Genomic DNA, 27,801 nt, shown 5'->3' with positions numbered 1-27,801 from the left:
AGGCATAATAAGTCCCAGACACTGAAGAATCCCTTTCCTCAAAGGCTCCTAAGTTAAGGTTACCAGACATCCCCGTTTCCCAGGGACAGTCCCCGGATTTACAAATCAGTCCCCTGACAAAATCCATCTGTTTAGTAGGAAGTTGGAAAGTGTCTCTGGATTCATTAAAAAAAATCTGGTAACCTTATCTTAAGTGATAGTAATAGTGCAGTGGATTTCAGTCTAAGTTTGAAATGCTGGATAGCATTGCTGCCAGAAAGATACCTAGTCTGTGCTCAGAAAATCAGCACATGACTTTTGAACACAAGATGGCACCAGAAGACTAGGCTTTCTTGACAGTGTGCTTTTCTCCTACTGTGTGTTCTAATGTATTATTGGTTTGGGGCTTTTTTGTTTGTTTTATTTTTGTACATTATAAATTTTTTGAAAGGTTTGTTTTTTGTGTGCCATGTGCATGCTCTTTAGTGGAACTTTGACACAGGGCAATCATATTTTATGGAATATGGCATATAAGCAGTGCTCTTTTCCCCTGGGGGTACTCAAGGGTATGCAGTACCAGCGCACACCCCAGAAGAAAAGCACTGGTTAAAAATGTGATACTTACTGTACCAACTTCATGGTGAATACAGGCACTCTTTTTTCAAGAAGAAAAGCACTATATACAAACATATTCTAAAAGTCAAGAAAATCAACAGTGGCAACACTGAAACTGTAAAAATAGACACATGGTGTTATATATATATTTCACACAGTGGCTGCTTAGAGTTACAGATATGACTATCTTAAAGTAGCACCACTTAGCTGTGATTTTAACACACACTAATATGCAAGTAATGTTACACAGCGTGGCATTTCAGTAGCACTATACACAAGTTAGCCCTATATTGCATCCAGCTTATATAGGTTGGGATATGTGGTCCACCTTATTGCATGTATATTTCAATAATAAAAGTAGACAATGTGGGTACAATATAATAATAAATGCATTACCCAAAGTGGAGAAACATTAATGTTAGAAAATCTAGAATAGAGTCTCCAATGCTATTTAGTATTTATATACTGTTCTAGGTGCTGGATCTGAAAATAACAAATGGGTGAACAAGCATTCATCCAAAGTGGTTTCAATAAGTCATTTTATAAAGCAGTCATTCAAAACCGAACAAAACAAAATTGGAAACTTAAGTTTTGTCTTGGGGGAAAATGTTCAGATGTAAGAGATCTCACACAGTGATAGGAGACACAAGACCCAAAACGGAGGCAATTATTATTATTATTATTATTATTATTATTATTATTATTATTATTTATTATTTATACCCTGCCCATCTGGCTGAGTTTCCCCAGCCACTCTGGGCGGCTCCCAATCAATTTTTAAAAACAGTACAGCATTAAATATTAAAAACTTCCCTGAACAGGGCTGCCTTCAGATGTCTTTTAAAGATAGGATAGCTGCCTTTTTCCTTCACATCTGAAGGGTGGGCGCCGCTACCGAGAAGGCCCTCTGTCTGGTTCCCTGTAACCTCACTTCTCGCAATGAGGGAACCGGGCTGAGTGATGGGGGTGGAGACACTCCTTCAGGTATATAGGACCGAGGCCGTTTAGTGGCATTTAGAAGAACTTGCACTAGAAATTCTTTGGATCCAAGCCAGTAGATGCTTGCCATATACTGTCATAGGAGCCATAGCACAGCCATAGGAGAAAACTCCGAGGGGCCAAGGTCCCCTAAAATATTTGAGTGAGTAGCCTTCCCAAAGTTGATGGGCATTACCATTCATATGGTGTGTGTGTGTGTGTGTGTTCCTTGTCATGTGATTGATTATGCAGGATGGGGTTTACTTGTCCCCTCTCCAAAGAAAGAAAAAAATACAGCATCCTTAATGTAGTCTACACATTAAGAAGTGGCCAGTGGCGACTTAATGGTATTTTAAATCTAGGAACATGCATGCCAGGTAAGTAATATGAGGGTGCCATAATAAACATGCAAGCAGTATTAGATTAACACATTTGTTCAGTTCCACCAGGATTATAAAGTTAAGAAACCACAAAGCACCCCTGTCAACCAGAAACAAAATTCAAAACTATAGCAATTTTCCTTGCAAGCACCATCTCCTTCTCCCTCTCAAACTGGTTTCTCTGGCAAGTGGATTGATTTGTTATGTCAGCTTAATGGTTCATTGGTGCTCTCCTTGGTGGCCAAGCTACAGAATGCCTAAAGGAAGTCTCTGCATAATAGGTCTGCATGAAACTTGATCGTATTTTAATTATTCCCAGTGCTCTTTTAATCACATAATTTTCAGTACAAGTACCAATTATGATGGTACTTCAGTACTTAAGACTATTATATTACTTAATGTAGCTGCATTAAGTAGTACAATGTGCATCAGATCCTTCCAGGTTTTACTGGGTACAGATGTGTGGTACCAGCCAGCACCCTTTTTGGATTTCATTTTGCTTTGCTCCTTGTGCCGATCTTTATTTCCCTTTCATGTGTGCTTCTCATTACTTATTCCCTCTTTCACAAATGTATACAAGTGGGTGCTCTTGAAGTGAGATTGTTAAGTGGCTGGGTATTTGGTGCCTACTAAACAAATCGGAAAAAGAAATTAAATTTTATATAGGATGGCTCAGACTCATTGACTGTGATGTTGCATTAGCAGCATTTCTGAATGAATAGAATTTCAGCAAAAATGGAGAATGCTATGGGACCGTGGCTTGAAAAGAGCCATTCCTCTTCATAGGCATCATAAGAAGGCTTGTCTCTCTTTAACAAAGTGCAGGAAATATTTCTTCATTCTTTCCATAAATACATTTATATGATTTTTACCAAATCAACATATTCAATACCATACTGAGTTTTGTATCTGCTAACTAGGAAAAGGACAAGGTGTTTGCAGAGGTAACTGCTCTCTCATTGCTCAGAGCAGGCAGAGCAGGTAACTGACAATAGTAGTAAGAAGGAGCTGCAGGATCAAGATGGTCTAGGAATCAGTAGTTAACTGCTGTCTGTTAGTATATATATTCCTTCATAAAGAAGAACCCTAGTACACCAAAACTCATGTAGCCTAACAACTCTAGATACTCTGCATGCCTCACTCTCTTTCTTTTTATGGAGCAGCAAAGTAAAAAAAGGTAAAGGTAAAGGACCCCTGGACATTTAAATCCAGTCAAAGGCGACTATGGGGTTGCGGTGCTCATCTCGCTTTCAGGCCTGCACGGAAACACTGTTTACCTTCTTGCCACAGCAATACCTATTTATCTACTTGCACTGGCATGCTTTCAAACTGCCAGGTAGGCAGGAGCTGTGACAGAGCAACATGAGCTCACTCCATTGCAGGGATTCGAACCACCGACCTTCCGATCGGCAAGCCCAAGAGGCTCAGTGGTTTAGACCACAGTGCCACCCGCGTCCCAACAAGCAGCAAGGTAGTATTATGGTAATACACTTTGCTGTCGTAGTGTGTCTTTTGCAAGCAACAATGCAGCCGATGAGCTCCTTCCAGTGGGGCACCATGCTTGGCAACATCATCTACCTTGGTTGATTGCCTTCACAAAGCAATGGTCCATAACGGGGTGGGCAGAGGCAGTAGTGTCCTCTTGATGACACTATGCTTATTGGGATGGGGCAAGCTAAGGTGGTAGTTGTGAAGCTGGGGGGGGGGGAGTGTCACATAGGGAGGGATTATCACAGTATCTGAAAACAAAAGGAAACCCAGCCAGATGGGTGGGGTGTAAATAATAAACTATTATTATTATTATATGGAATGCCAAAGCTTAAGCATTCTTTTTGTTCTTCTAGCCCAGTATTGTAATTGTATAGTGAATTTACTATATGATGCATAGTTACCAGGACTACTGGTTTACTGCTGTTCAGGGAATTCTGCTCTTAAGCACTCTTGCTAAATATTCCAAATTACATCTGCTGCAGAGTACAACTGTGCTGTCTCTTATATAATGAGACACACTATTTAGGTAATAAAAAGAGCTCAGTCACATTTTTAATTAGAGCTGTCAAAAATGCATCTTAACTGCATGCCCTTGGCCTTCTCAAAATATGCTGCAGCAATAAAAGTAAATCTGATATAATGAAAGCACTTTTATGAAACCAGGGGCTGGTTCACACAGGTGAGGCAAGAATCCTGTATACATAAGTGGCAGAGCAGTGGACATGTGTGCGCCATGCCCCCAACCACACAGAATGTATGACATGGCACATATTTGCATACATCTATATGCATGTAGATTCAGTCCCATGATCCCTTTAGGATGAAAGGATCATGGGAATCAAGCATACACATACAGTGGTACCTCGGGTTAAGTACTTAATTCGTTCCGGAGGTCCATTCTTAACCTGAAACTGTTCTTAACCTGAAGCACCACTTTAGCTAATGGGGCCTCCTGCTGCCGCCGTGCCGCCAGAGCCCGATTTCTGTTCTTATCCTGAAGCAAAGTTCTTAACCTGAAGCACTATTTCTGGGTTAGTGGAGTGTGTAACCTGAAGCGTATGTAATCTGAAGCATATGTAACCCGAGGTACCACTGTATTTGCTCCATAGTTCAGCTTCCATCATATGCACAGGAGGAGCATACGTCTACTGGTCTAGTGCACAACTGAGTACAGGCTTTCTACCAGTAGCAGAGTGGTGGTGAGGTTGCATAGATGCACTGGTTCAGTTGTGGCACTCCCACCAGCAGTGCACTACTGCTTTCTGTTTCTTAACCTGACCAGGCTTGGTACACTCTGAGTTAATTGGTTTTAATGTACCTAAGCCTTAACGAGGTTAAAGAGCATTGCATTTCAACATAGCATAAAGGGGGGAGGGGTCTGATCCTGTTGAAATGAATAAGATTGTGTTCTGCATTATTCCTGACTGATTTATCCTCTGTGCCCACATTTAACTTGTGCAAGACCTTGTATCTGGCAAGATGCCCCATGGCAATTGCTGCATCCCAAGTTGCCTGAACCCTAGGCGTTCTGCTGCACTAATGCAATTTCAAAGCTGGGTAGGTTGTCAAGTGTTAAAGAGCTCGTTCTGCAGCCTCCAATAATAAGTAGAATTAGAGTATCAGCAGCACTTAAGGTCTAAGCTACATGCTGCAAGCCTCCCATTAACTGATGCAATGATTATTATGAGATTAGCACTGGCAGGTGATTCAGGTGTTGCAAATGGTATATATAGGCAGCAGCTTTGTTAACTTCTCTTTAGAAAGAATTTTATAAATGTACACTGTAGTTAGTCAATGGGACTTTATAATTAGGCTACTAGTCAAATAATGGATCCTTTAATTACTCTGAAGTTCATTTTAAGACGATCAGTGAGATTTCTAATGAACTTCTCTGAAGGTCTTCAATACTAGGAAAGCAGTTGCAGAGGGAGCATGGATTAAGGGATGAATATATGTAATATATAACACTGATCATGTGCTATAATTTTAGAGTTATCACCTGAACATTTTAAAACTTTTTATTTATTAAATTCCAATACTGCCCTTCATCCAATGATATGCCCTCATGTTTAGTGCTTTTGCACTTGCTAATCTGTAGATAGCTTTTTCTCTTGTTTTCATTTGTTTGGTAGTTAAAGCAATGATGTTGCAAAAAAAGTTAAGAATTGCTGATAAGTCATTTTTCTGGAATAACTTGGTTGTGTTTTGTAGTCAAATTAATGTATAACAGGGAGTTAATTGAAGGTATAGTCATGAAATCAAATGTCTTATGCTAGTATACTTTCCTTCACATTCTGGGTGGAGTTGTTTTGTTACAGGAAAAGTAAGTCTCTGATTAAAGAAGTACCTATTTCCCCACAATATTCAGTGTAACGTCTGAATCGACATTGCAAGGAACATTGGATCAGTTTACCATAAAGGATGTATCTAATAGCTGATAAAGGATTTGCTGCATGTAGCAGCCGGCAGTCATCTCTTGAATCTACTCATCATGAGTAGCCTTCCCAGGTGGGATTCAATTACCAGCGAATTCAGGTTGTACAATTAAAGCTAATTTGGAGTTCTATGATGTATACAAATTAATTGATCAAAAAAAAAAACAGTTTGGGAATGTATGCACACAGATTTTATAACTACCTTGACATCCAGTTGGGAAGGTATGTGTACATGATTATAATACAACATGTCCTTAAAGGTACCTGGCTGTCTCTAAAATAGATTTTCAGTTTGTCATGCATTGGACAAAAATCTTATTTGAAAACTAAACTGTAACAACCAGCACAGTCCTGAAATAGGCTATGTTCTGCAGTCTGACTGCATTTCGGTAGTAAAAAATATATTAATTCCGGTCTCCCACTGTGGCTTCTGTGGAATGAGCAGTTGGAAATTAAAAATGACATCTTGTTCTTTTCTAATCAGGCCAGTCTTCAGAATTCAATATTAAACTTAGACATAATGCAATAAAGCTTCTCTGCATAAATTTCATTTCTCAGCAGCTGCTCTTACAAATAATATAGCAGAAACTGTCTCCAGAATAAAAGAGGTGTTCTGGATTTGCACTGTAGGGTTTCCCTAAAGGCTAGAGGTCCAAGGTAAAAAATAATGAAAGCACAGCACTAATGCTTGCCGTTCAGCAGAGGGGAAATGAGAACATACCTGAAACTGCTTCCATGGTTGTTTTTAATATGATGTGTCCATCCTTGATTTGTCAAGGCTTTAAATTGTAGAGAAAGTATGGGCTGTTACACTGAATCTTAGCAACCTTTGCAACAGGAGTACAGTACTTAGTTCTTCAGGTCATTGTGTTTTGTTTGTGGACACCTATATACCTGGTTTGTTTTATTTATTTATTTTATAGCCCACCCTCCAAAAAGTTCCTAGAATGGCTTACTCAATAAGTTAAATTACAGACCCTCCATGTATATCTGTATTCCAGGGACAGTCCCGGATTTACAGAAGCCGTCCCGGTTTCTAATTTGATCCTGGAATGTCCCACTTTTCCTTAGGACGTCTCTATTTTGCATCAGATAAATGTTGGAGGTTATGGAATTATGTGACCTCCAAGCCAAGGAGATAAGTATATAGCCTTTAGAAGACACCTGAAGGTAACCCTGTATAGGGAAGTTTTTTTAAAAAAAAAGTTTAATGTTTTATTATGTTCTTATATATGTTGAAAGCCACCCACAGTGGCTGGGGCAACCCAGTCAGGTGGGTGGAGTATAAATAATAAAATTATTGCCATTATCATCATTATTATTATTATTGAATAGGATGTCCCTATTTTCATCAGAGAAAGTTGGAGGGTATGAAATTATGATAAAGCAAATGAAACAAAAACATGAAAACATTTAAATATAAAAGAAATGAATGAAAAGAGTAAATGGAATTTTAAAAAAACCTAAGCGGCATAGAGAGGATTTTAAAGGCTGGGGAAATAAAAAGGTCATCCAATTTACATTAAGGTGAACCTCCTCAGGGAGAAGGCTCCACAGTCAGGGTGCCACCACTGAGTGGGCCCTTTCCCCTGTAGATAGCTGCCATAATGGGAGCACCCAAAGAAGGGCCTTGGTGTTATAGGTGGACACATATGGAGGCAGCAGCGTAGCATCAGTTGTTGGTGCTCAGGGTGTGTGTGTGTGTACCTGGTGGGGGAGGCAGCATCCCAACCCTCGCTGCCAATGCTGGCAGAGCGACCCCACCCCCACTGGAACAAAGCAGGGCGACACAGCAGGGAGCCAAGTGGGCCAACACAGCCCTTGGCAGGTGGAGAGGAGCACCATGCTGCACTGGGGACCCCTATGGGGGGGGTGCCTGGTTCACACTCCCACAAAAATTTGTGCCAGGGGCCACAGCCTCCTGGCACCTACTCACACGATGCCCCTGTGCGCAAGCAAGTGGTCCTTGAGGATCTATGTCCCAAGCAGTGAAGGGCTTTAAGGGTCAAAACTAGCATTTGAACTGAGCTTGGAAATGAACTGATGGCCAGTGCAGCTGAAAAAGCGTAGGTGTTATTATGTAGTCCCAGGTCCAGTGAGAGGTGTGGCCTGTAGAAGGGACATGGCTCGGGCAGAGTCCTGAGAGCCAGGCAGATATCCCTGGAGGACTACATTCTGACTGAGGTTCCGTACACCAAGCTGAAAATGTCAACAGGCTAAATTTTTAAAGCAACAACTATTTAGACCTTTTTTTTCAAACCTCTGCATGCAAAATGAGTAAGATTTTCTCAGAGATAAATCAACCAAATAATCTGAGCAGAAGAACAGAGAGAGGTAGTTTTATATGGAAATTTCAAACTCTAAACCTGTGCAAAATACCAAAAGTTAGAGCAGCAGTCCTGTTTTGCTGCATTTAACTCACCTAACTTTTATCCTGAAAAAGGTGTTTTAACTGGTAAATACCTAGCTAAAGTGGAACTTTTAAGATCACATGTTGAAGAACAAGAAAGTTCAAGGATAGTAAAATAAGACCTTCATCAGGATGACAGTTCATGATGTGGTATGTGCGCTTCTGAGTGACATGGAATGCTTTCCTCAGGCTCAGTGCAGTTAAAAAAAAGTGGGGTTATACATATAGCTATACGTTGTATGATGCGCACTTCTGTCTGCAGCCCTTTTCACTTATCAATACCAGTATTAAAAGTTCAAGCTATACCTGGGTTTTTTTTAAATAAAGATTGCTATACAGCTTTTTATGTGTAGTCAGAACAATTTCCCAGAGCTATCTGCATAATATATTAATAGATAACGACATCTTATGCAAATATATAGTATCTTACGTAAATTTATAATAAAATGACAAAGCAGTACAAGATTCATTCACTTTTCTTATTATACTGAGACCTGCTGGGCCAGAGTCCTTTGTGGGCAACCACAAATAATAGTTGGCTTCCAAATCAGCTCATGAGGAAGGACCATAGGGCATCTGCTTTATAGAAGGTCCCTAGTTTAAGCCCCAGCTTCTCCTGGTAGAGTTGGCAATGTCCCCCATCTGGAACCCTGGAGAGCTGCTGCCACTCAGTGTAGACAATACACAGCAAGATAGGCCAAAGCAGCTTCCTATGTTGTGAGTTGCATTTGCACATGACATATAGTTGTAGAACTAACAAAAATATGGAATAAATACTAAACTGGTGTGGATGGCTCCCTAGCTCTTGCTAGTTTTATGTATCCAAAATATGGATTTGAATCCACAAAGCAACTTTCTGGTCACAGATGGCTTAGCAAAAACTATTGTGCATTTTTTATTATTATTATTATTATTATTATTATTATTATTATTATTAAATTTATATACCACCCTAAACCACAGAGGGCTCAGGGTGGTTCACAGAACAGGTTCAACATAAAACACCACAATATATATAATAAAAATAAATATATAATATATAATCAAAATAAAATAATATATAATATTTAATCAAAAAAAATTAGACTTATCTAAGTAATAATTAATTTCAGTTGAGTCTGATGGTAAGAAGTTTTAGTATTTAGTGAAAACCCAGGTCTTGACAGCAAAATGTTGTACTATGAAGTATTTGTTTTAAATGTAGCAGGACTTATTGCCTGTATATCCTGCCTTCATTTTATGGATATTATAACCCATCTCCAGTCCTTTTGAATATTTGGCTAATGGTATGGAAACCTCATCCATTCTGTCAGTGCTGGGAACAGTGTAATTTACCATATGCTTAGCACCTAAGGGCAGCTTCCATGCTGGAAAAAAGCTAAGCTGAAATTTCAGATGAATGCAGTATTCAGGTTTATTATTGTTGAATCTAGAATGCCTGATTCTGCTGATGTCTAACATGATAATTCTCACTGAGCACAACTGAGTCTGGTCCTTAAACAATACATGCATTATGTTGACTGCTTTGCTGATGCAAGTTTTTAAGGAGGTCATGCATAAATCTTTAAGTTAGTATTTTAAAACTCTGTGTTGTTAAACTTCTCTGCCAGCATTCAAGCAGCATTAAGGCAGCTGTTAATACGTTACAATGCTTCTTACTGAGTCATGCACCAAGCAGCCAAAGCAACAATCATGTTGTCTGTGTGATTCATATTTTCCCACAGTTTTTATGCCATCATTCTGGTATATAAATCAGGTTTTCAGAGTGACAAGATTTTGATAGTTCAAATGTATTTTTATATTCCAGTGTATAAAGAGAAAGGAGATTGAGGAGAAGCACAGGAATGTGGCATTAAATGGAGCAATGGGTTGGAGAAGGAGTGGGAGGTGGATGCTTGAAGAAGACAGGACTCCTAGTAGCAGGATGGAGAGAAAATATAAACTTAGAGATAGCCAGGGAAATGGGCTAGCTGCTGGAGCCTGGTGGTCAATTTGGTCTTTGCATTCTGCTGCAACTTCTGCATGTCTAAAACCACCATTATGTTCCCAAGTGTGAAACACATTTTCCTATACATCTGGAATATTGTTTCCTTCTCCTCCCATGTGTATGGCTTACTGCAGGAACAAGGATGTACAACCAATCAGTGACTGACGATGCCAGCTTTATAATATTACAGGCAAAATGTGAACCTTTTGTTACTGATCAGGCCATCTTGTGTGACCAGGGCAGGCCCTATGATTAGGCAGAGTGAGGCAGCCACCTCAGGTGGTAGATGCTTAGGAACAGCCCCTGGTAATTCCGTTCTGTTGCCACATGGCCTCCTAGCTTAGCATGCTGCATCAGGTGGGCTGAGGGATGCTATCCCATCCCATAATCAGTGTTGGCATTAGATTCAATTGCCAGTCTGGTAAGCTTCTGAATTAGGAGTGTCCTCTTGTCCTTCACCTGAGACAAAATGTCTTGGGATGGTCCTGTGTGTGGCTGGCTAATATTTCAACTGTGTATCCATCACACTGAATGTTAGTCTTGTATACAGAAGAATGTTTGTGTAACAAATATGATAGTTGGAATATGAAAAGATCTTAAGGTTGTTGTTATTTTTTAAAAATGATAGCACTGTGTTCATTCAATGTGAGTTGTTAAAAGCTTTCTCAGGATCCCTTTTGTCAGGACTTGCGTTATAATATACTGTAGAAGAATTGCTGTATTGATGTTGAATAGTAGCTGCGCTTCACTTATTGACTGGCATATGCTTTCTCCGTTCCATACTTTGATACAGAAAATAATACAATTTCATTATCCTTTCCCAAAAAATGAATGATTATTCCTATCATCTGTCTGTCTGTCTGTTTGTCTATCCATCCACCCACCCACCTCAGTATTTTTTTACTTAAATAATGCAGCATACCCTTTCTTGATGGCAGTGATGCTTGCATGCAATATATCCTGGTATATAATGCAATTCTGAAGAACTAATGATTCAGTACTTGCCATAATCAAAAAGTAAAATTGAAGTGACTGCTAGAGTTAGAGAGGTTGTGAGACTGCAGAAATCATGAATCACTGTGGTACTACAACATTATTTGGGAAGAATAAGGATATGTATGGACAGGACTTGGAGAAAAATCTCTTTACCTTCTTATGTCCAGTCATTTTTTAAGTAAGACCAATGTCAAGAATGCAAATCATCATGCTTGATCCTTTTAACTGGAGATGCCACTGGTAAAATATAAGACCTTTTGTAGTGTAAAGTTTGTGTGCTAACCCTTCCTTTGTCTCCTTCCTTTTATAAATTAATATACATGGACAGCACTAGTTAGCTGAATGAATATTTGAAATCATAATATAGTGATCTCAAAATCAGAAGAGGAGTTAAATAAAAAGTACACTCATTTTTAAAAGAAAGAAAGATTATGGCCATAAGATAATTATCAAATATGTTGGCAACCAACTGTCTCAGAAGACAATGGAGAAGTGTGTGATATCAATATTTTATGTATGATGATCTTATTTAGAAAATGGTGACTACTTCCTGAGTAGTTTACTATTTTTGCAAGCAGTTTCCTACTGTTATGTCTACATTGGCGAACAGCCTGAGCCACAGTCCCATTAAAGTGATTTAACTTAGTTTAAGATCATTGTTAATTACTTCACTGCATCTTGTTCTTCAAAGATGGGGAAGTAGGTTATGTGCTGCACACTCCCAAGACCCATAGCAGCTCCCTGTAAAGCAATGGAAGACAAGCAGAGCCACTAAGGTGGCTTACTGGCTAGCACAGGGAATGGGGCTGGTTTTGCAAAGAGGGGATCCAGAAATTCTGCACAGCATACATTTATCTCACCATATGCATCTCTGCCCTGTGATCAGTGACTAGTCCTATCATTACAACTAACTTCAAAAAAATTAATCTGACATGTCAAGAATTATGAAGTACAGATAAAAATTGGCAATGGTGATAAGTTAGTTGCTGATATTAGACACCCACTCCTTATAATATGGTCTAAACTACTAGTGGAATAGGTGGCAACAGGTGGCTTGGATGCTGGTGCTCACATTCCATAGAGTGCCCTTGTTCCTTTGTACATTGTATTGAGACATATATGTGGAAGGTGATTAAATACGAAGAATAGTTTAAGCATGCTGCTGCTGCTGTTGCTACCTCAATACCAGTTATGATGTGTTAGCATAGCTGTCAAATGTCCCTTATTTGAAGGGACAGTCCCTTATTCCAGCGCCATGTCCCGCTGCTGTCCCTTATTGATGGATGTCCCTTAAATGATGTCCCTTAAATTTCAAAGGAAGCAGCTCCTCTCCCTCCCTCCCTGCCAGCCAGGGAGGCTCCAGCTGTGTTGCTTGGCTGTGTTGCTCACCCAATAAGAAGTCTAAGAACGACTGGGGGGTGGAGCTTGCATGCCTGGTGTGTGGCTAGTTAATGCAAGCTCAGGGGGTTTTTGAATTCTGGATGCCATTTTGTTGCATGTGCTGCTGCAAACTTTGCAGTGCAAAGCCAGGCCGGGGAGCCATCTTAAGTTGAGGCTGCATAGGCCTTGTGGTGCATGTGATTCAGATTCTATTCAGTTGAACCTCTGGTTACAAAGTTGGTTGGACAGTGTTCTCGAGGCTACCAGCATGAGTTTGACCAGACTGCAGGAGGACAGGAGGACTGGAGTGCCTGGAACAGGTGAGGCTGCAGGTCCCTTATTTTGGCTGCTGGTCCCTTATTTTCAAATATGTAAGTTGACAGCTATGTGTGTTAGGAAATACTGATCTTTGCAGTACCAGTAGGAAAAATAGTCCTCCCTGAAAGATCTCCAAGAAAGGATTTTGAACCTTACATACTTCATGAATATCTGTAAATGGGTCTGTGCCACTATTCTTGCTCTATAGTGTGAACACATTGGCTTTAAAATTTAGTTGCTGCATGTATAAAGGACTGATCTCCTCACATACCAGCATTTCATTTGCTGGCCACAACCTTTCTGACATGCTGCTGGCTGTGGCTTTACTTCATTTTCTTGCATTTGTTTACTTTAGTTTTTCAGCTGCTATTTGGAAACTCCAACCACAAGGGGGACAGACAACTGTCTGAAGTAGGAACAGCAGTACAGAGGAATGCAACCAGCAGGCGCCTGGTTAATTGGAGCCCAGTGGAAAAAACTGTTGCTGGATTTTATGTAAAAACAACAACATGGATCCCCCCACCCCACAAAAACAAAAAAAAATCCTATGGTATCTTTGAAACTGTTAGGTTTGAAGAACGGAGCAATGCTGTAGTTTTTGCTATTTTGTAATTATATATATTTAAAAAGACTGGATTGAAAAAATAAAAATTCCCAATAAGAAAAGATATACAATTTCAAATAAATTTCAGATTTCTGCTAAGAAATCTTTTTTTCATCCCAGTGGGCTGTTGATCATGTGGAGTCAGGGATCCCACACAGTTCATTCTTCTCACATGATGCCAGTACTGTATAAACAGAGGCACACTGAAGCTGTGGGGAAATCTCACAATGGGGCTCATATGCCCATCTTGCAACAGGTGTGCATGGAAACAAGGCGCAAGTAAAACTCTGTGCTTGTAAATACATGGAAGAAGCAGAGGCAGCTATGGGAAGCCTTTTTTTTTGCAAGCATAATTGCTTCAGAGTTGGATCTAAGTGCAGTAAGTGTGTTGGCTCCACTAAAGTGTTAATTAAACAGCTAGTTACAGAAAAACCGCCTTTATGAACATATTGAATTGCTTAAAGATGATTTCATTTTGGAATGAGAGTGGTCTACTTAGAAACTGGTTGTGCAAATACAGTAAAAGGTTCCATTTTTATTGCGTTCAGAGATAAGGCCACACACTTAAGCAGCTACCGAATATCTCAGCGAAGACTACACCTACCATACATACGTGAATTGGAAGAACACCAACTATGTACCTTGGATAGTGTTACACCGAGGCATTCTAATGGATTGGAAAGTATCCCTGCCCTCGTGGAACTCAGCTTCTCAGACGAACCTTACAGTTTCTGGATCAGCCTGATACTACAAAGATTAACTGAACAACGAGTTTCACGAGTTAACAGGCGAGACAAACTCTAAGCCTCGCAGCTGCCTCTGAGGACTCGTTCTCTTCTGCTGGGCCTGGAAGGAACTCGTCGGTCTTTCTGGGCACTTGCGGGAATACCCAGCCAAGGCTAAACTGCGGCTGTTAACGGGGACAGCCTTTCCCTGAGCGTGTGGAAGAGCCCGGCGCTCCAGCCCCGCCGCCGGTGGAGGGAGGGTGGGCGGAGGGGATGGCTGGGCTGGTGACGTTTTGTTTGCTGCAAGTAAAGGAGAGCGTGCGGGCGAGGAGGCGGCGAGAAGCTGCTGCAGCAGCAGAAGGTACGCGAGGCCGGGCGAGCCAGGCAGGCAGGCAGGCTGCCGCCGAGGCGGGCTGATAGCGGGCCGGGGAGCCGAGCGCTCAGCTCCAGCCGGCGTCAGGATGTAGGCGCTCGCTGGCGGGCTCTTACTGGCGGAAGGGCTCATCATGAAGAAACACTCGGCCAGGGTCGCCCCTCTCAGCGCCTGCAACAGCCCCGTGCTGACTCTCACCAAAGTGGAAGGTAATTTCGGCGCGCCAGCCTCTGCAGCAAAACTAGCGCTCCGAGCGGGCGAGACGAGCCTTGGGAACGCGGCATTCCCGCCGGCGGGAAAGCTCCCGCCGGCGCCGGGCCGCGCCGAGCTCCTTCGGGGAGGGTTGCGCTGGGAAGCTGAACACCTGCTCTGCGGCGGCGGGCGTGGCGGGGCTGAGGGGACGCGGGGCTGAGCGGCGGGCTGCTTCGCCTGCTGCAGTCTCCGCCGCTGTGCCGGCGAAGGGCGCGGGAGAGGGAGGAGGGGGCGCTGGACTCCCTCAGAAGGGAGCTTTCGCCAATGCGGGCTTTGGGGATGCCCGTCTCCTCCGGCTCTTCTCTCCCTCCCTTCGCCTCTCTCTCGGGAGAAAAGTGAGCGGAGCGGGAGCCCCCTCGCCGCAATAAGTTCTCTCGTCAGGTACGAGGCGTTTCCTCCGGACGGGAAGGAGCCGGGGGCGCCTGAGGGAACTTGGTGCATTGGCAGGGGCGCAGCCCACGTCGCCCGGCGTCACCAGTGGGAGATGGAGCATCATAACGCTCCGCTTCGGGGTTTGGGTGGAGAGAAGATGTGAGGTAATTTTGGCGGGCATCCATTCCGAGGAAGAAACTCCGCGTCCTTCTGTTGCGTTTCGCCGCCAGCCAAAGATGCTGCCCTCAGGCTGCTGCGCTCTCGCCTTCCTTTAAGAACTGTCTCCTCCGCTGTCCTGGTCCTTTTGGGGAGAGGGGAGAGCTTTCTGGAAACGCTTCCGGGCGGAGGATGCGGGTCTGGATATAGGCGAAGCCCAAACTCTGCCCGCAATTTTATGAGAAGGCGTCGGGTCGCCTGGGCTCACCGAAGTCTGTGAAGCAGCTGTGATGCCAGGTAAAAAGGACCCGTTCGAGCCAGGCAGATGGATGGTGCCAGTCGTTGGCAGGGGAGCCTTGCCGTATTTCAAGTTGGGCTGCAGCAGCAGCAGCAGCAGTTCCGAGAGATGCTCTGCTGAGCTGAGGCAACCGCACGGCTGAACTTGGAAGTTGGCTTTCAGAGGCTGGCCGGCCTGTGCCGTGGATACAGGGAGCTGGGAGAAGAGGGGCGTCGCGAGAACAGCCCGTGAAAAGCCCGGGCGGGGAGAAGGAGATGCTCTCAAGCCTCGGGCAGGAGGAAGAAGCTGAAGGGCGCCTGTGAAGGGGGGGGGGGAGGGAGGGATGCATGGGTGAATCAGGGGTGGCGAAGGGAAAGAGAAAGATGGACATTATGAAAGGCGAAGAAGATGATAGCGGAGCCAAGGGGGAAAGTTAACTGTTGCAACTGTGGTGGAAAGTGCTGATTCTGCCGCTAGAAGCATAGGGTGGGGTGAGGTTTGACCTTTTAACTATATGGCTAGACATAGGAGCCAACTCCTAGGGGCGGAGGTCCCTTCTCCCACCCCGCCCCCCTAAAATATTTGAGGGCGCTGGGCCCCTCCAAAGTTGATGAGCATTGCCATTCAAATGGTGTGCGTGCACTGCATCATGTGATCAACTGTGTGCACGAAGCTGGCACCCCTGTGGCTGGAGGAGCACTTCAAGAAATCTTGTTTACTGTGTTTTTGTTTTTGTTTATTCATTGTTGTTACCTAGCTTTTAACTGCTTTAACTGTTTTGTATTTTTTTTCCATGTTCTAAATTGCTTAGAGTCTTCATTTTTCTTTGGTATAAAGTGATGAATAATTGAAACCAGTAATAGTAGACTTTAAGAGTAAGGAAATCAGAAAAAGAGAATGGGTCAGATTATAATGTTGGGGGAGGCAGGGACATGGCTCAGGAGAGAGTGAGAAAAGGTTTGAGCCTTGCAACCCTAACTCTACATGTCTTGAGTCAGAAGTAAGTTTTATTTATTTCACTGTGACTTACTCCTAGCATGAAAAGGTACGTAGGGCTGTAAATGTAATTTGAGTTGCAAGGGACTTGATGGACCCTTTAGTCTGACTCACTCAATTGTCTTTAAACAACAACAACAAAAACCTACTGTAACTACAGTATTCCCCTCCCCAATGTCTTTCCCATCATTTCCTGAAAATCTCTGAAGAGTATTTTGCAGCCTTACTATACAAGTTATTTATTGATGAAGTGCTTTTGTAGTTAAGAAATGGTTGGTAAAAGAGACAATGACGAAGTGAGAGAATTCAAGAAAGGATAACTTCTTGAAGGAAAAAACTGGAATGTACAGAAACAAGGACAGAGGTAGCTTATATGTAGGTCTTGTACTGCACGGCTAGAGGATGGAATAGAAACCACAATAATTTATCTTTGAGTGTTTAAAGGAAAACTAGATTAGCACGTAGAAAGTAAGTCATTGCTGAAAACAAATAAGGAACATTTGTTAACATTTGTCTATTCAGAAGCAAGTCCTTTTGAGTTCAACAGGGATTATTCCCAGATGCAATCATATACCGTATTTTTCGCTCTATAAGACGCACCAGACCACAAGACGCACCTAGTTTTTGAAGGAGGAAAACAAGAAAAAAAATATTCTGAATCTCAGAAGCCAAAACAGCAAGAGGGATCGCTGTGCAGTGAAAGCAGCAATCCCTCTTGCTGTTCTGGCTTCTGGGATAGCTGTGCAGCCTGCATTCACTCCACAAGACGCACACACATTCCCCCTTACTTTTTAGGAGGGAAAAAGTGAGTCTTATAGAGCAAAAAATACAATAAATATAACTGGGAATAATTCCCATTGTATTCAGTGGAGATTATTATTTCTGAGTAGACAGGTACAGGACAGTGTTGTAAGAGAGAGAATTTTTAAGCTTCACTGGGCTGGAAACAAGTGTTCTTTTTTGTCTCATCACAATACTAAGAACTCTTCCATGGCCATAGAGATTAAAGGTAAGAAAAATGGGAAGAGTCGTATTGTCACTTTTTGAATGGTCAGCTTCATAGCTTCATAGTTATGTCAGAACATTGTGGTCTTCCTCTGTGTTCTGCAACTTGAATTGTATTCACATGGCTTTTGTGTGTGTTGGCATTGGTTAGTGGCTAACATTCCAATACCAAACATAGGAAGAGTTCTGCTAGATCAAACCAAAGGCCTGTGTAGTCCAACATGCCAGCCAGATACCAATGAAAAGGCCAAAAGCAGGACAATAACACTATCTTGCTTGTGGTCCCCAGCAACTGGTATTCAGAGATGTACTACCTCTGATACAGAAGGTAATATAGACATCCATGAATTTGTCTAGTACTGTTTCAACATCCTCCAGGCACTGAACTGAGCTAGTAAGTACCTGACATCTTTAGCTGTTGTAAGTCCAAATCCTGCTGCCATTGTAATCATGAGTAACACTGTAATCATGAGTAAGCTGCCCACCCCCCAGGTTCCAAAGCTAAAAATAGAAACTCAGTAATGAATAACTTCAGGATCTGTGGAATTTAGGCACATTTAATTACTTCAGGCATTTATATACTGCTTAATATGCAGAATATAAAAGCCTTTTGACAATTTCTTCTATCTATCAGTGTGCTACTCTTGTTATTTCACACAGTGTACAAAATTTTATCAACAGTATATTTTTCTTCCTGGAAAATATGAGTGAAGAGGTTGCTTGAGGGATGATTTGCTTCAAGAGGGAAGAAGGTTCAGGTAAAGGTAAAGGGACCCCTGACCTTAGGTCCAGTCGCAAACAACTCTGGGGTTGCGGCGCTCATCTTGCTTTATTGACCGAGGGAGCCGGCATACAGCTTCCAGGTCATGTGGCCAGCATGACTAAGCCGCCATTTACCTTCCCGCTGGAGCGGTACCTATTTATCTACTTGCACTTTGACATGCTTTCGAACTGCTAGGTGGGCAGGACCTGGGACTGAACAACAAGAGCTCACCCTGTCATGGGGATTTGAACTGCTGACCTTCCGATCGGCAAGCCCTAGGCTCTGTGGTTTAGACCACAGCGCCACCCATGTCAAATATGAGTGAAGAGGTTGCTTGAGGGATGATTTGCTTCAAGAGGGAAGAAGGTTAATGTACTCTGTCCTATTTCACCTCAGCAAAAGCATGAAGCTATTATGGTGGTAGTTTTTCTCACTAGAATGGTGTTAGAATGGAAATGCTTAGGATTCTGCAGTAGGAACTTATCAGGAAGTCAGCAGCTGCTTCACTGGTTGCCCCTCCCATGGCCATTGTAAGATTGATCCAGTTCTAGACAGAGGAACTGGATCCTGAGTGGATGTGGCACCTACCAGATGGAGTGCCTAGAGGAATCTTTCATTGATATGCATGCCCTTAATGCCTTCAAGCATTTCCCTCTCTTTGCTTGTTCAGTACCTTCTTTGTCCCCAAAGGGAGATGAGAACGTCCTGCTCTTTCCAGTACACAACTGCCATTTCAAATTATTCCTCAATAACCACTGAGCCTGTAAAACCACCACTTCACATACCTGTGCATTATTCTTCAAGGCAGCAAGTGTAGTCTTTTTGTGTGTGTGTCTACCTCTGTAGCACTACACACACACACACACACACACACACACTGAAGCTGCTTCAAAATTTAGGCTTGGTGTCCCTTCATGTGGGACACCACATGGGAAGGGGGATGAAACAACTGTCTAAAAGCTTTGTGCTCTCTTACATCTTCCTGCTCATTATTTTCCGATTTCTACTTACTCCACAATGAATATTTGCCCCTAGATCACAGTAGGCGGAAATTCTAAAGCTCCTCAGTCTTTAGTGATTTCTTCCAATTTCTTCCAATGGCCATCAATATTTCTGTCTTGGTGGAAACATTTTCAACATTAGTTTGTCCACCACAGAATTTATATTCATTTTTTTCAGGTATATCCTAAAACACGCCCAATGTCTTCTGTGGTGCTTGCACATTGCAGTAGTTGTGGACAAACTGTCCTTCAGAGAAACTCCCCACCATTATTGATATTCTAATTGAGAAACCCCGGGGTTTCCCATAACACAGGCTGGAAATCATTTTTGTACAGCATAATGTCATGCATGTCTACTTGGAAGTAAGCCCCATTGAGTTAAATGGTGCTTACTCCCAGATAATTGTGCATAGATAGAATTGCAGTCTCAGGTGCAGTCACTAGAAAAATGTGAGTAATATACAACCTGCAATTCCTATTGTCTCCCTTACTATCACAACTCAGTTTCCGGCTGCTATGTCTGCCAGAAATAATGGTCCTATTGTAGGATTTCTGCACATTGATTTGAAATACCTTTATTTATTTAGCTTGGGATATTTTTTCTTAAAATAGTTTACAAAGATTAAAAACAGCACCAGCAAACAACAGAACTGATTTAAAAGAGGTTCCAAGTTCTTGGTGAAGAATTGCTGTCCTACAGCACCTGCCATCATGCAGTAGCATTAAAATGTGGCATATGAAGACATCCTAACTTTAATTTTTTAAAAATATTTATCATTAAGGAGGTTTGTCCTCCTTGATTTATCAAAAAGCCATTCCTTTTCTATCATTCTTATCAGTGACAAGTCCTGGGCTTGAAATAAATTATCAATCTTCCTTTTGCTTGGGATATTGCTTCTTTAAGGATTTTCTAAATGTTAAAAAAAAGTTTAAATGAACTTTGTTTATTTTATTTATTTATTAAATTTCTAGACCATCTTTTATCTTCCAAGGAGCCCAAGGTGGCATACATGGTTCTCTCCCCCACCCCCCACTTCATCCTCTCATCAGCCCTGTGAGGCAGGTTAGGCTAAGAGATGGTGACTGCCCCAAGGTCACCCTGTGAGCTTCATGCCTGAGTGGAGATTTGAACCCTAGTCTCCTAGGTCATTGTCCAACACCCTAATCATTACTCCACACTGGCTCTCCTAGTACTTCTAGTGCTGAACAATTACCCTCCTCTTCTCTATGGCTCATCTGGTACCTTGGAGTATTAATGAAGTCTAGCTATAGGAACTTTAGTTGGGAGATTCTCTTTATCTGACATCTTTGGTTGGTTGGCATCCATATGTCTTGGGAGATAATGGAGGGGGGAGAAGTCAAATTGTTAGTAGGTTACAGCGCTTGCTGTGACTGTAGAGACTAATATGGGAGAGACATGTTTTGTCGCACCTGGGGCAGATGAAGGCATCTGGTTGTGCTGCTGGAGATGCACAATGGCATTTCTTCTCTCTGCACTCCTTCCAGTTGTCATTACCTGACATTAGATTAGATATTAGATATTTAGCTCCTGGGAAATTTAGCTTTACTACCCATCTGACTATGGGAATCAGATCAGCATTGACCCAGGAAACCACCTGGTTTGTGAAATTACTCACCACTTTCAAGTGTTGCTGTGTTTAAAATGTCACTGATAGAGAATAACAAGGAGAAAACAAAGTGTAGAAGTTTACTACCTGCTCTTGGTTCTGCCTGTTGTTAATTGGGGTTATCTCTATGAATAATTAAGTGCCGGTAAATCAGTGCTTCACACTGTTATAAATATTTGAGGGGGCTGTTTGCTGCATGCTAATGGGCACAGGCAGAGAGGCCAGGTTTAGGGCTTCACCTTTGAATGACATAGGCCGTGGGGGAAGTCCTTGGAGTCTTTTAGCAGGGAGAAGGAGGGGCAGAACTCCAACTGACAGGCTGGAACAAAGAGACACAGAATATGGCTTTTTGCTGTCCTTGGAATCTGATGCTGCCCTTATGGGGAAAGCCAGACCCTCAAAGGATGTGAATGCTCTGCACTCCCTCCATCTAGATGCAGGTTGTACATATGTGTAAATAAAACCATATATCAAAAAGACACCATCGTCTCTGCTGTGCCCTATTTTCCCAAAAGGGAACACAGACTCTGGAAAGTGTGCCTGCAACTCATGGAATCTCTCACCGCTCATGGAGATTGGGGTGACATGTAGTAATACTTTAAATATTTCTACCTTTGGGGTGAGGGCAATATATAGTAGCTCTTTCTCACATGGCAAATGGTTTGGTTGTGCTCCTACTATCTCTTTGTGCCTAAAATACAGCTAGATTTTCTATGCGATTCACTTTTTCACATTGGGCTTGATTCTTGTTAAGAACTTGATGACTGTAAAACAGTCTGAGTTTACTAATGCTTGGGGTTCTGTATGTAAGCCCATAATGGTCAGACGCTGCATTGGAAGGGAAAAAAGAACTGTTATAAATTAACTCTGTGTCTTTTGACATCATCAAAGTAGTTTATGTGGGACTAGCAGTGAGTTACATGTGAATGCATGTAAGAGACCTCAACACCTTAAAAAAAAACTTTCAAGAAAGGAGATTTTTAGAGTGGGTAAAATATGGGGAGAGGGGTAATATGGTTCCCCACCACCATCATTTTCCAACTCTAAGCCACTTACCCTCCCACAGGGTTTCGAATAGCATGCCTAGCTTTGCATTTTGCATTACTATACCGTTATCAGCAGTGTATTGTAAAATAAATTGCAGTGAGACTTACAATGCTTAGGAAAGCACCTTTGTCGAAAGTTGTTGCTTATTTATAAATCCAGAACTCTGTTTGTACTTCTTTCCCTTAAACAGATACTTTTAAGGTCTTGAAATGGGGTTCTGTGTCAGGATTCACTGGGGAATTGCATCCTGACTGTTAACAGGATCAGAAGCCAAAGTTAGAAAGGAACCAACCATCAGCTAGGTGGAGGCCAAAGGCAAGCAGCCAAGACTGGCAAAGGTTAGGTTACAGAGAAAGCAGCTAACAAGCAGATGTGCCAGAGCAAGCAGAGTAGTAAAAAGAAGGCAGGTGGCCAAGTTGCAAAGGCAGAATATAGGGAAGGGTGCTGAGCAGGTGCTTAGTCTGGCACATTGATCTCACTAGGAACCAAGATGCTCAAAGATCAAGCTGAGGTTTTATACACTGGTTGCCTGGGTCTCCTGATAAGGTGCTGAGTCAACTGCTAGGGCTTGTAATGCTATCCAGGTGTCACCTTTAAACAACACAGGTCAGCCTGCACTCTTTTCAGCAGACATACTGTCTTGGTGAGACAGGCAACAAGACACTAGAGCCTCACTGCTGGGTCACCTGGCTTGAGAGACTCGGCATCCTTACACTGTGTGAAATAAGAAAACTAACTGTTGTCCCCTGAGGCTTAGCATCAGTGAGTGTTCACACATAAGAGAGAGTGTGTGTAAACTTTGGTAACACATATAACTTCCACAAGCAGTTGAAACATATTAAATGAAAAAGAAATTAGTTCTGTTTTTCCTTCCTGACACACAGTCTCTTATTATTTTGTTGTGCATTTGAGCTTCGTGCCAAATATATCCCTTTATCATCATCCAAGTTTCATTATTAGTTCAGTTTTATAGCTGTTTTTCATCCTCATCCTGAAGCTCCCAATTCACTGTGCATCTTTATTTCATCAATCTTTCCACAAAGATTCCCATTTTATTTCCCAATAGCATATTGACAAAGCCTTATTTTATTATTCTGAGATATCTACCCGAGTACTTCTCACCCATTGTATCGTCTACAACTGTAAACTTTTTGTATTTTTCCCCAATCTAAAATGAGGGCAATAGGTCCCAGATTTTGTTTATCTCAGCCATAAAAACAAGAAGCTCTACTCTTTGTCTCCAGTGTTCTTTATTCTAAGCTGGAGAGCATTAGTGATATTTAAATCAACTTTGCTTCTTTATAAACACACAGCAGCTATTTAATTAATCCTGGATAATAAGTGCAGATTTATACAATCTCCCATGGGGCTGATCAAGTAACCACTGTTTGATTTATCAAGAGCTAGTACTTCAAGCACTGCTTACAAATGAAACTCGGAACAAGAGAACTCAATTAAATTTTTGTGTTGTACATGTTACACACATACATATTGTAACCAATGACTCTTTCTTTCTGGGAAACCTGTAAAAAGAATGAGAAGTGGCTGGTATATACAAACCGTTTTTGTCTGCTATTTCTTGTTCCAAATAGACCTTCCTAAGCTGCCCTTCGAAATTAGTTGCACCAATGCAACTAATGTTTTTCCTTAAATTAGGTAGAGAATCTATTACTGGCCATCAGTATGTATCTTGCTGAGTTTGTACTAATTAGGGTTGCCATGTGTTCTCTTTTTCCAGGACACATCCTCTTTTTCAGGTGTAAAATTTGAGACAAATTGCATTTATTTGCTTTGAATGGCCATCACAGTGTCTTCTTTTTTTGCTCTTCAAAATATGGCAATCCTAGTACTTCCTGTTGTCTCTTCTGTTAAAGATGCCACCTGTAGAGTGTTTGAAATTTTTGCTTTCCATGATAAATAAAGATTCAGTCAAATAGATCTTCTGACTGATATGTGACACCAATTAAAGAATAGTAATAGTGGTGATTTTAGAAAGTATAATGGCAAATACTAAAAGTTTACTTGATGCAGTTTTAATGGTCTCCCTAGTAAGTGATGCTAGATGTCAAATGAAATGTAAAAAGTGTACTTGCATACTGTGTGGAATGTTCTTCAGAAATAGTTGTATTAATGGACATGGGGTTTTTAAAGGCATTCTCAAATTAAAGGCTCACTGTTAGGGAATCTGGTTTCAAATATTTCTAATATGGGACTGCGTCTTACATTAATAACAAAAACATGATGTTACTAATAACAAACATTAATCATTTTGTTGTTGTTGTTTAGTCGTTTAGTCGTGTCCGACTCTTTGTGACCCCATGGACCAGAGCACGCCAGGCACTCCTGTCTTTCACTGCCTCCCGCAGTTTGGTCAGACTCATGTTTGTAGCTTCGAGAACACTGTACACCCATCTCGTCCTCTGTCGTCCCCTTCTCCTTGTGCCCTCAATCTATCCTAACATCAGGGTCTTTTCCAGGGAGTCTTCTCTTCTCATGAGGTGGCCAAAGTACTGGAGCCTCAGCTTCACGATCTGTCCTTCCAGTGAGCACTCAGGGCTAATTTCCTTAAGAATGGAACCGGCAAGCCACTCCAGTATCCCTGCCAAGAAAACTCCATGGACAAGAATACTTAAGAGAGTTCCAATCCAGTTCTTAAGGCAAAAGAATATATATTTTAAAGTTTGCACAGATATGTCAGACTACTCTCTGTGTTCATCATCCTGTCTTTAGAGTTAAGATTTTTTTTCTAGTTACTAAATAACAAAATTAATTATGTTGCTATTAAATCTGGCTTACTAACTGGGATTTATTCTTGTATAACTCTGCACAGGAATCTCAGCCTCTAGCTGTGATCCTTTTCAAGCTCCTTACTTCATGTTTATCTAATATTAATCACATAGACTTGACTGAAGCAACTCTCATGATGCTGTTAGCCTCTCTGATTAAAAACAACATAGGAGCTGGAATTCTTCAACATTTATTGTGGGATAAGCTGTTCATCAGTTTTGTTAAAATACATCTTCTACTGGTGATTCTTACAATTCAAGGGCAAAGGACCCTCCTTTTGGTGTGTGCACTTAATCCTTCCACAGTGTGTGTATACAATCAGTCAGATAGTCAAGGACTCTCAAAGCTGGCCATTTGTTTAGTCTCTGTTAAACAAAGACAAGGGTACATGAAACAATAATTCAAAACATCCATTCCCACTTTGGTTAGTGTGTTTAGTCCAATGGCAGCATGTTTATTTTTGCAAGTAATGTTCCTGCCCAGTAGTGTACTGCCAGAAAATGATGCATAACATAGTTTTGCTAGCTTTCCTATGCTATGTCTGGAAATATCTGGATAGATAAGATGCATGGCTCACCTCCTCTTTCTACTACTGTTAGTTACAGTGTCTTTTGATGGCATAGGGTGACACAGAACCAGTAGTGCTGATTGCTGTCACTACATGCAGCAGGAGTCTGTGGCCCTCCAGAAGTTGCTGCACCATAATAATAATAATAATAATAATAATAATAATAATAATAATAATAATTTATTATTTGTACCCCACCCATCTGGCTGGGTTTCCCCAGCCACTCTGGGCGGCTTCCATAGAAACCAAAAATACACTAAAATATCACACATTAAAAACTTCCCTGAACAGGGCTGCCTTAAGATGTCTTCTGAATGTCAGGTAGTTGTTTATCGCTTTGACATCTGGTGGGAGGGCGTTCCGCAGGGCGGGTGCCACTACCGAGAAGGCTCTCTGCCTGGTTCCCTGTAGCTTTGCTTCTCGCAATGAGGGAACCGCCAGAAGGCCCTCGGCGCTGGACCTCAGCATCCGGGCAGAATGATGGGGGTGGAGATGCTCCTTCAGGTATACTGGGTCAAGGCCGTTTAGGGCTTTAAAGGTCAACACCAGCACTTTGAATTGTGCTCGGAAACGTACTGTGAGCCAATGTAGGTCTTTCAAGACCGGTGTTATGTGGTCTCGGCAGCCGCCCCCAGTCACCAGTCTAGCTGCCGCATTCTGGATTAGTTGTAGTTTCCGAGTCACCTTCAAAGGTAGCCCCACATAGCGCGCATTGCAGTAGTCCAAGCGGGAGATAACTAGAGCATGCACCACTCTGGCGAGACAGTCCGTGGGCAGCCTGCGTACCAGGTGGAGTTGGTAGACAGCTGCCCTGGATACAGAATTGACCTGTGCCTCCATGGACAGCTGTGAGTCCAAAATGACTCCCAGGCTGCGCACCTGGTCCTTCAGGGGCACAGTTACCCTATTCAGGACCAGGGAGTCCTCCACACCAGCCCGCAACTTCCATCACCCCTTCCCAAGCTGGCTGCTGCTGCTGGGTATTGAAATCCGACAGCTGGAGGACAGCCAGTCTCCCATGCTTGTGCTACAGAGGCTGCATCAAAATCTATGGCATTGCAAAGAGGGAGAAATATAATATGCAATGTGCCATAGCATCAGGTAATTGGGCAGATGCTTAATATGACCCAAGAATATGAAATTGGGTGTGGGAGAACAAAAAACAAGGGAGGGGGACAGGTTCACATATAATACTAAGTCAAACCATGCCTTGGCACAAGTTCGCAAGTGTGAGGCTTCTCAAAGAGGAGATCACAGCTGCTGTGCTCCTCTCCCAGTCCTGCAGTTGCTGCACTGCTGTGATCTTAGCCATGCCATCCACAAGCCAACCTCGTGGTTTGTCTTGCTTGAGACAAATCACAAGTTGCAAACCCAAGAACAAAGCTTCAGAAGGCACTGATCTGCTTACATGAACACCTCCACAGTGGGATAAAATATATTTATGAAGGCATGAATTAGGTTTGGGATAGGAGAGAGAACTGTATTGGAGTGCAGTTATGATGCCAAATCAGGTGAAGTTAGGAATAATTCACAGTAGGAGGTCAGATTTGGATTTGAGTTGGCCATGGTTTTCAGGGAAACATAACTGTAGGCTACTTCCATTCTTATTGTATAGGTTATGGGCTAGTGTTCAGTGAGTTCAAGCAATACTTGCTAAGATGGTTGAATCTTTCATCTTTCTTCCTTGCTTCTATCCCCTCTACTTGTTTACTTCTTTTGATTCTGTTGGCTTACTTAGTCTGGTATCACAGTTGGACATGCTTTACTCTTGCAAGAGAGTCAAAAGCTTGTACTGATAGAAATCACAGATATCACAGTTTCCCTTCCTGTCATTGGCTGTGCTGCTCTGACATTATAGATGGTCTTACACACCAGGGGCTAAACAGTAGGCTGTACAGGGATGATGGATGATCCATTTGATACTGAAGTGTATTTATGCCATGGTATAAAATCATATCATTGGAAACAGACAACACTTGTTTTTTTCATGTTACTGAATAGGTAAGGAAGTTTTAATGACGCTCACTGCAAACAGAAAGACATTTTGGGGAGCCCAGGTACTACTTCCCAAAATGGTGCTGTGTGTTTTGTCTGGCATGTGCTTTACTCCTTCCAGTAAAAGATCAGAAGAGCATCCTTGGAATTCAACTCCTGATGTGTGAGATCATTTTCACAGTAAAGTGATACTTGAAGTATTGTGTGTCACAGTATTTCTGCAGTGTAAACACCTTTGCTAGTGTATTTAACAAATGGCTGAAAAGTGCACATAGAAGAGTTG

The 27,801-nt window shown here is 42.0% G+C and overlaps 1 protein-coding gene across 4 annotated transcripts in view; it reads left to right on the top strand.

Moving 5' to 3' along the window:
• The window catches only part of SLC35F3 (solute carrier family 35 member F3), a 97,330-nt gene that overhangs the window by 45,411 nt on the left and 24,118 nt on the right, over positions 1-27,801 (top strand). Inside the window, exon 1 of one of the 4 annotated variants that reach the window (XM_082215073.1) lies at positions 14,612-14,880. The exons of 2 other annotated variants lie outside the window; for them this stretch is intronic. In XM_082215073.1, coding sequence (XP_082071199.1) covers positions 14,805-14,880 — 76 coding nt within the window. In that variant the 5' untranslated portion in view covers positions 14,612-14,804. Of the gene's footprint in view, positions 1-14,611; positions 14,881-15,203; positions 15,749-27,801 lie in introns of those variants that run through there. One more of the 4 variants, XM_082215074.1, reaches the window with a different exon arrangement.

This window comes from Podarcis vaucheri, assembly GCF_965113315.1.
Source record: "Podarcis vaucheri genome assembly, chromosome: 3".
NCBI lineage: Eukaryota > Metazoa > Chordata > Lepidosauria > Squamata > Lacertidae > Podarcis > Podarcis vaucheri.
The sequence above is the reverse complement of the archived record's forward strand: the minus strand, read 5'-3'. Positions and strand labels throughout refer to the sequence as shown.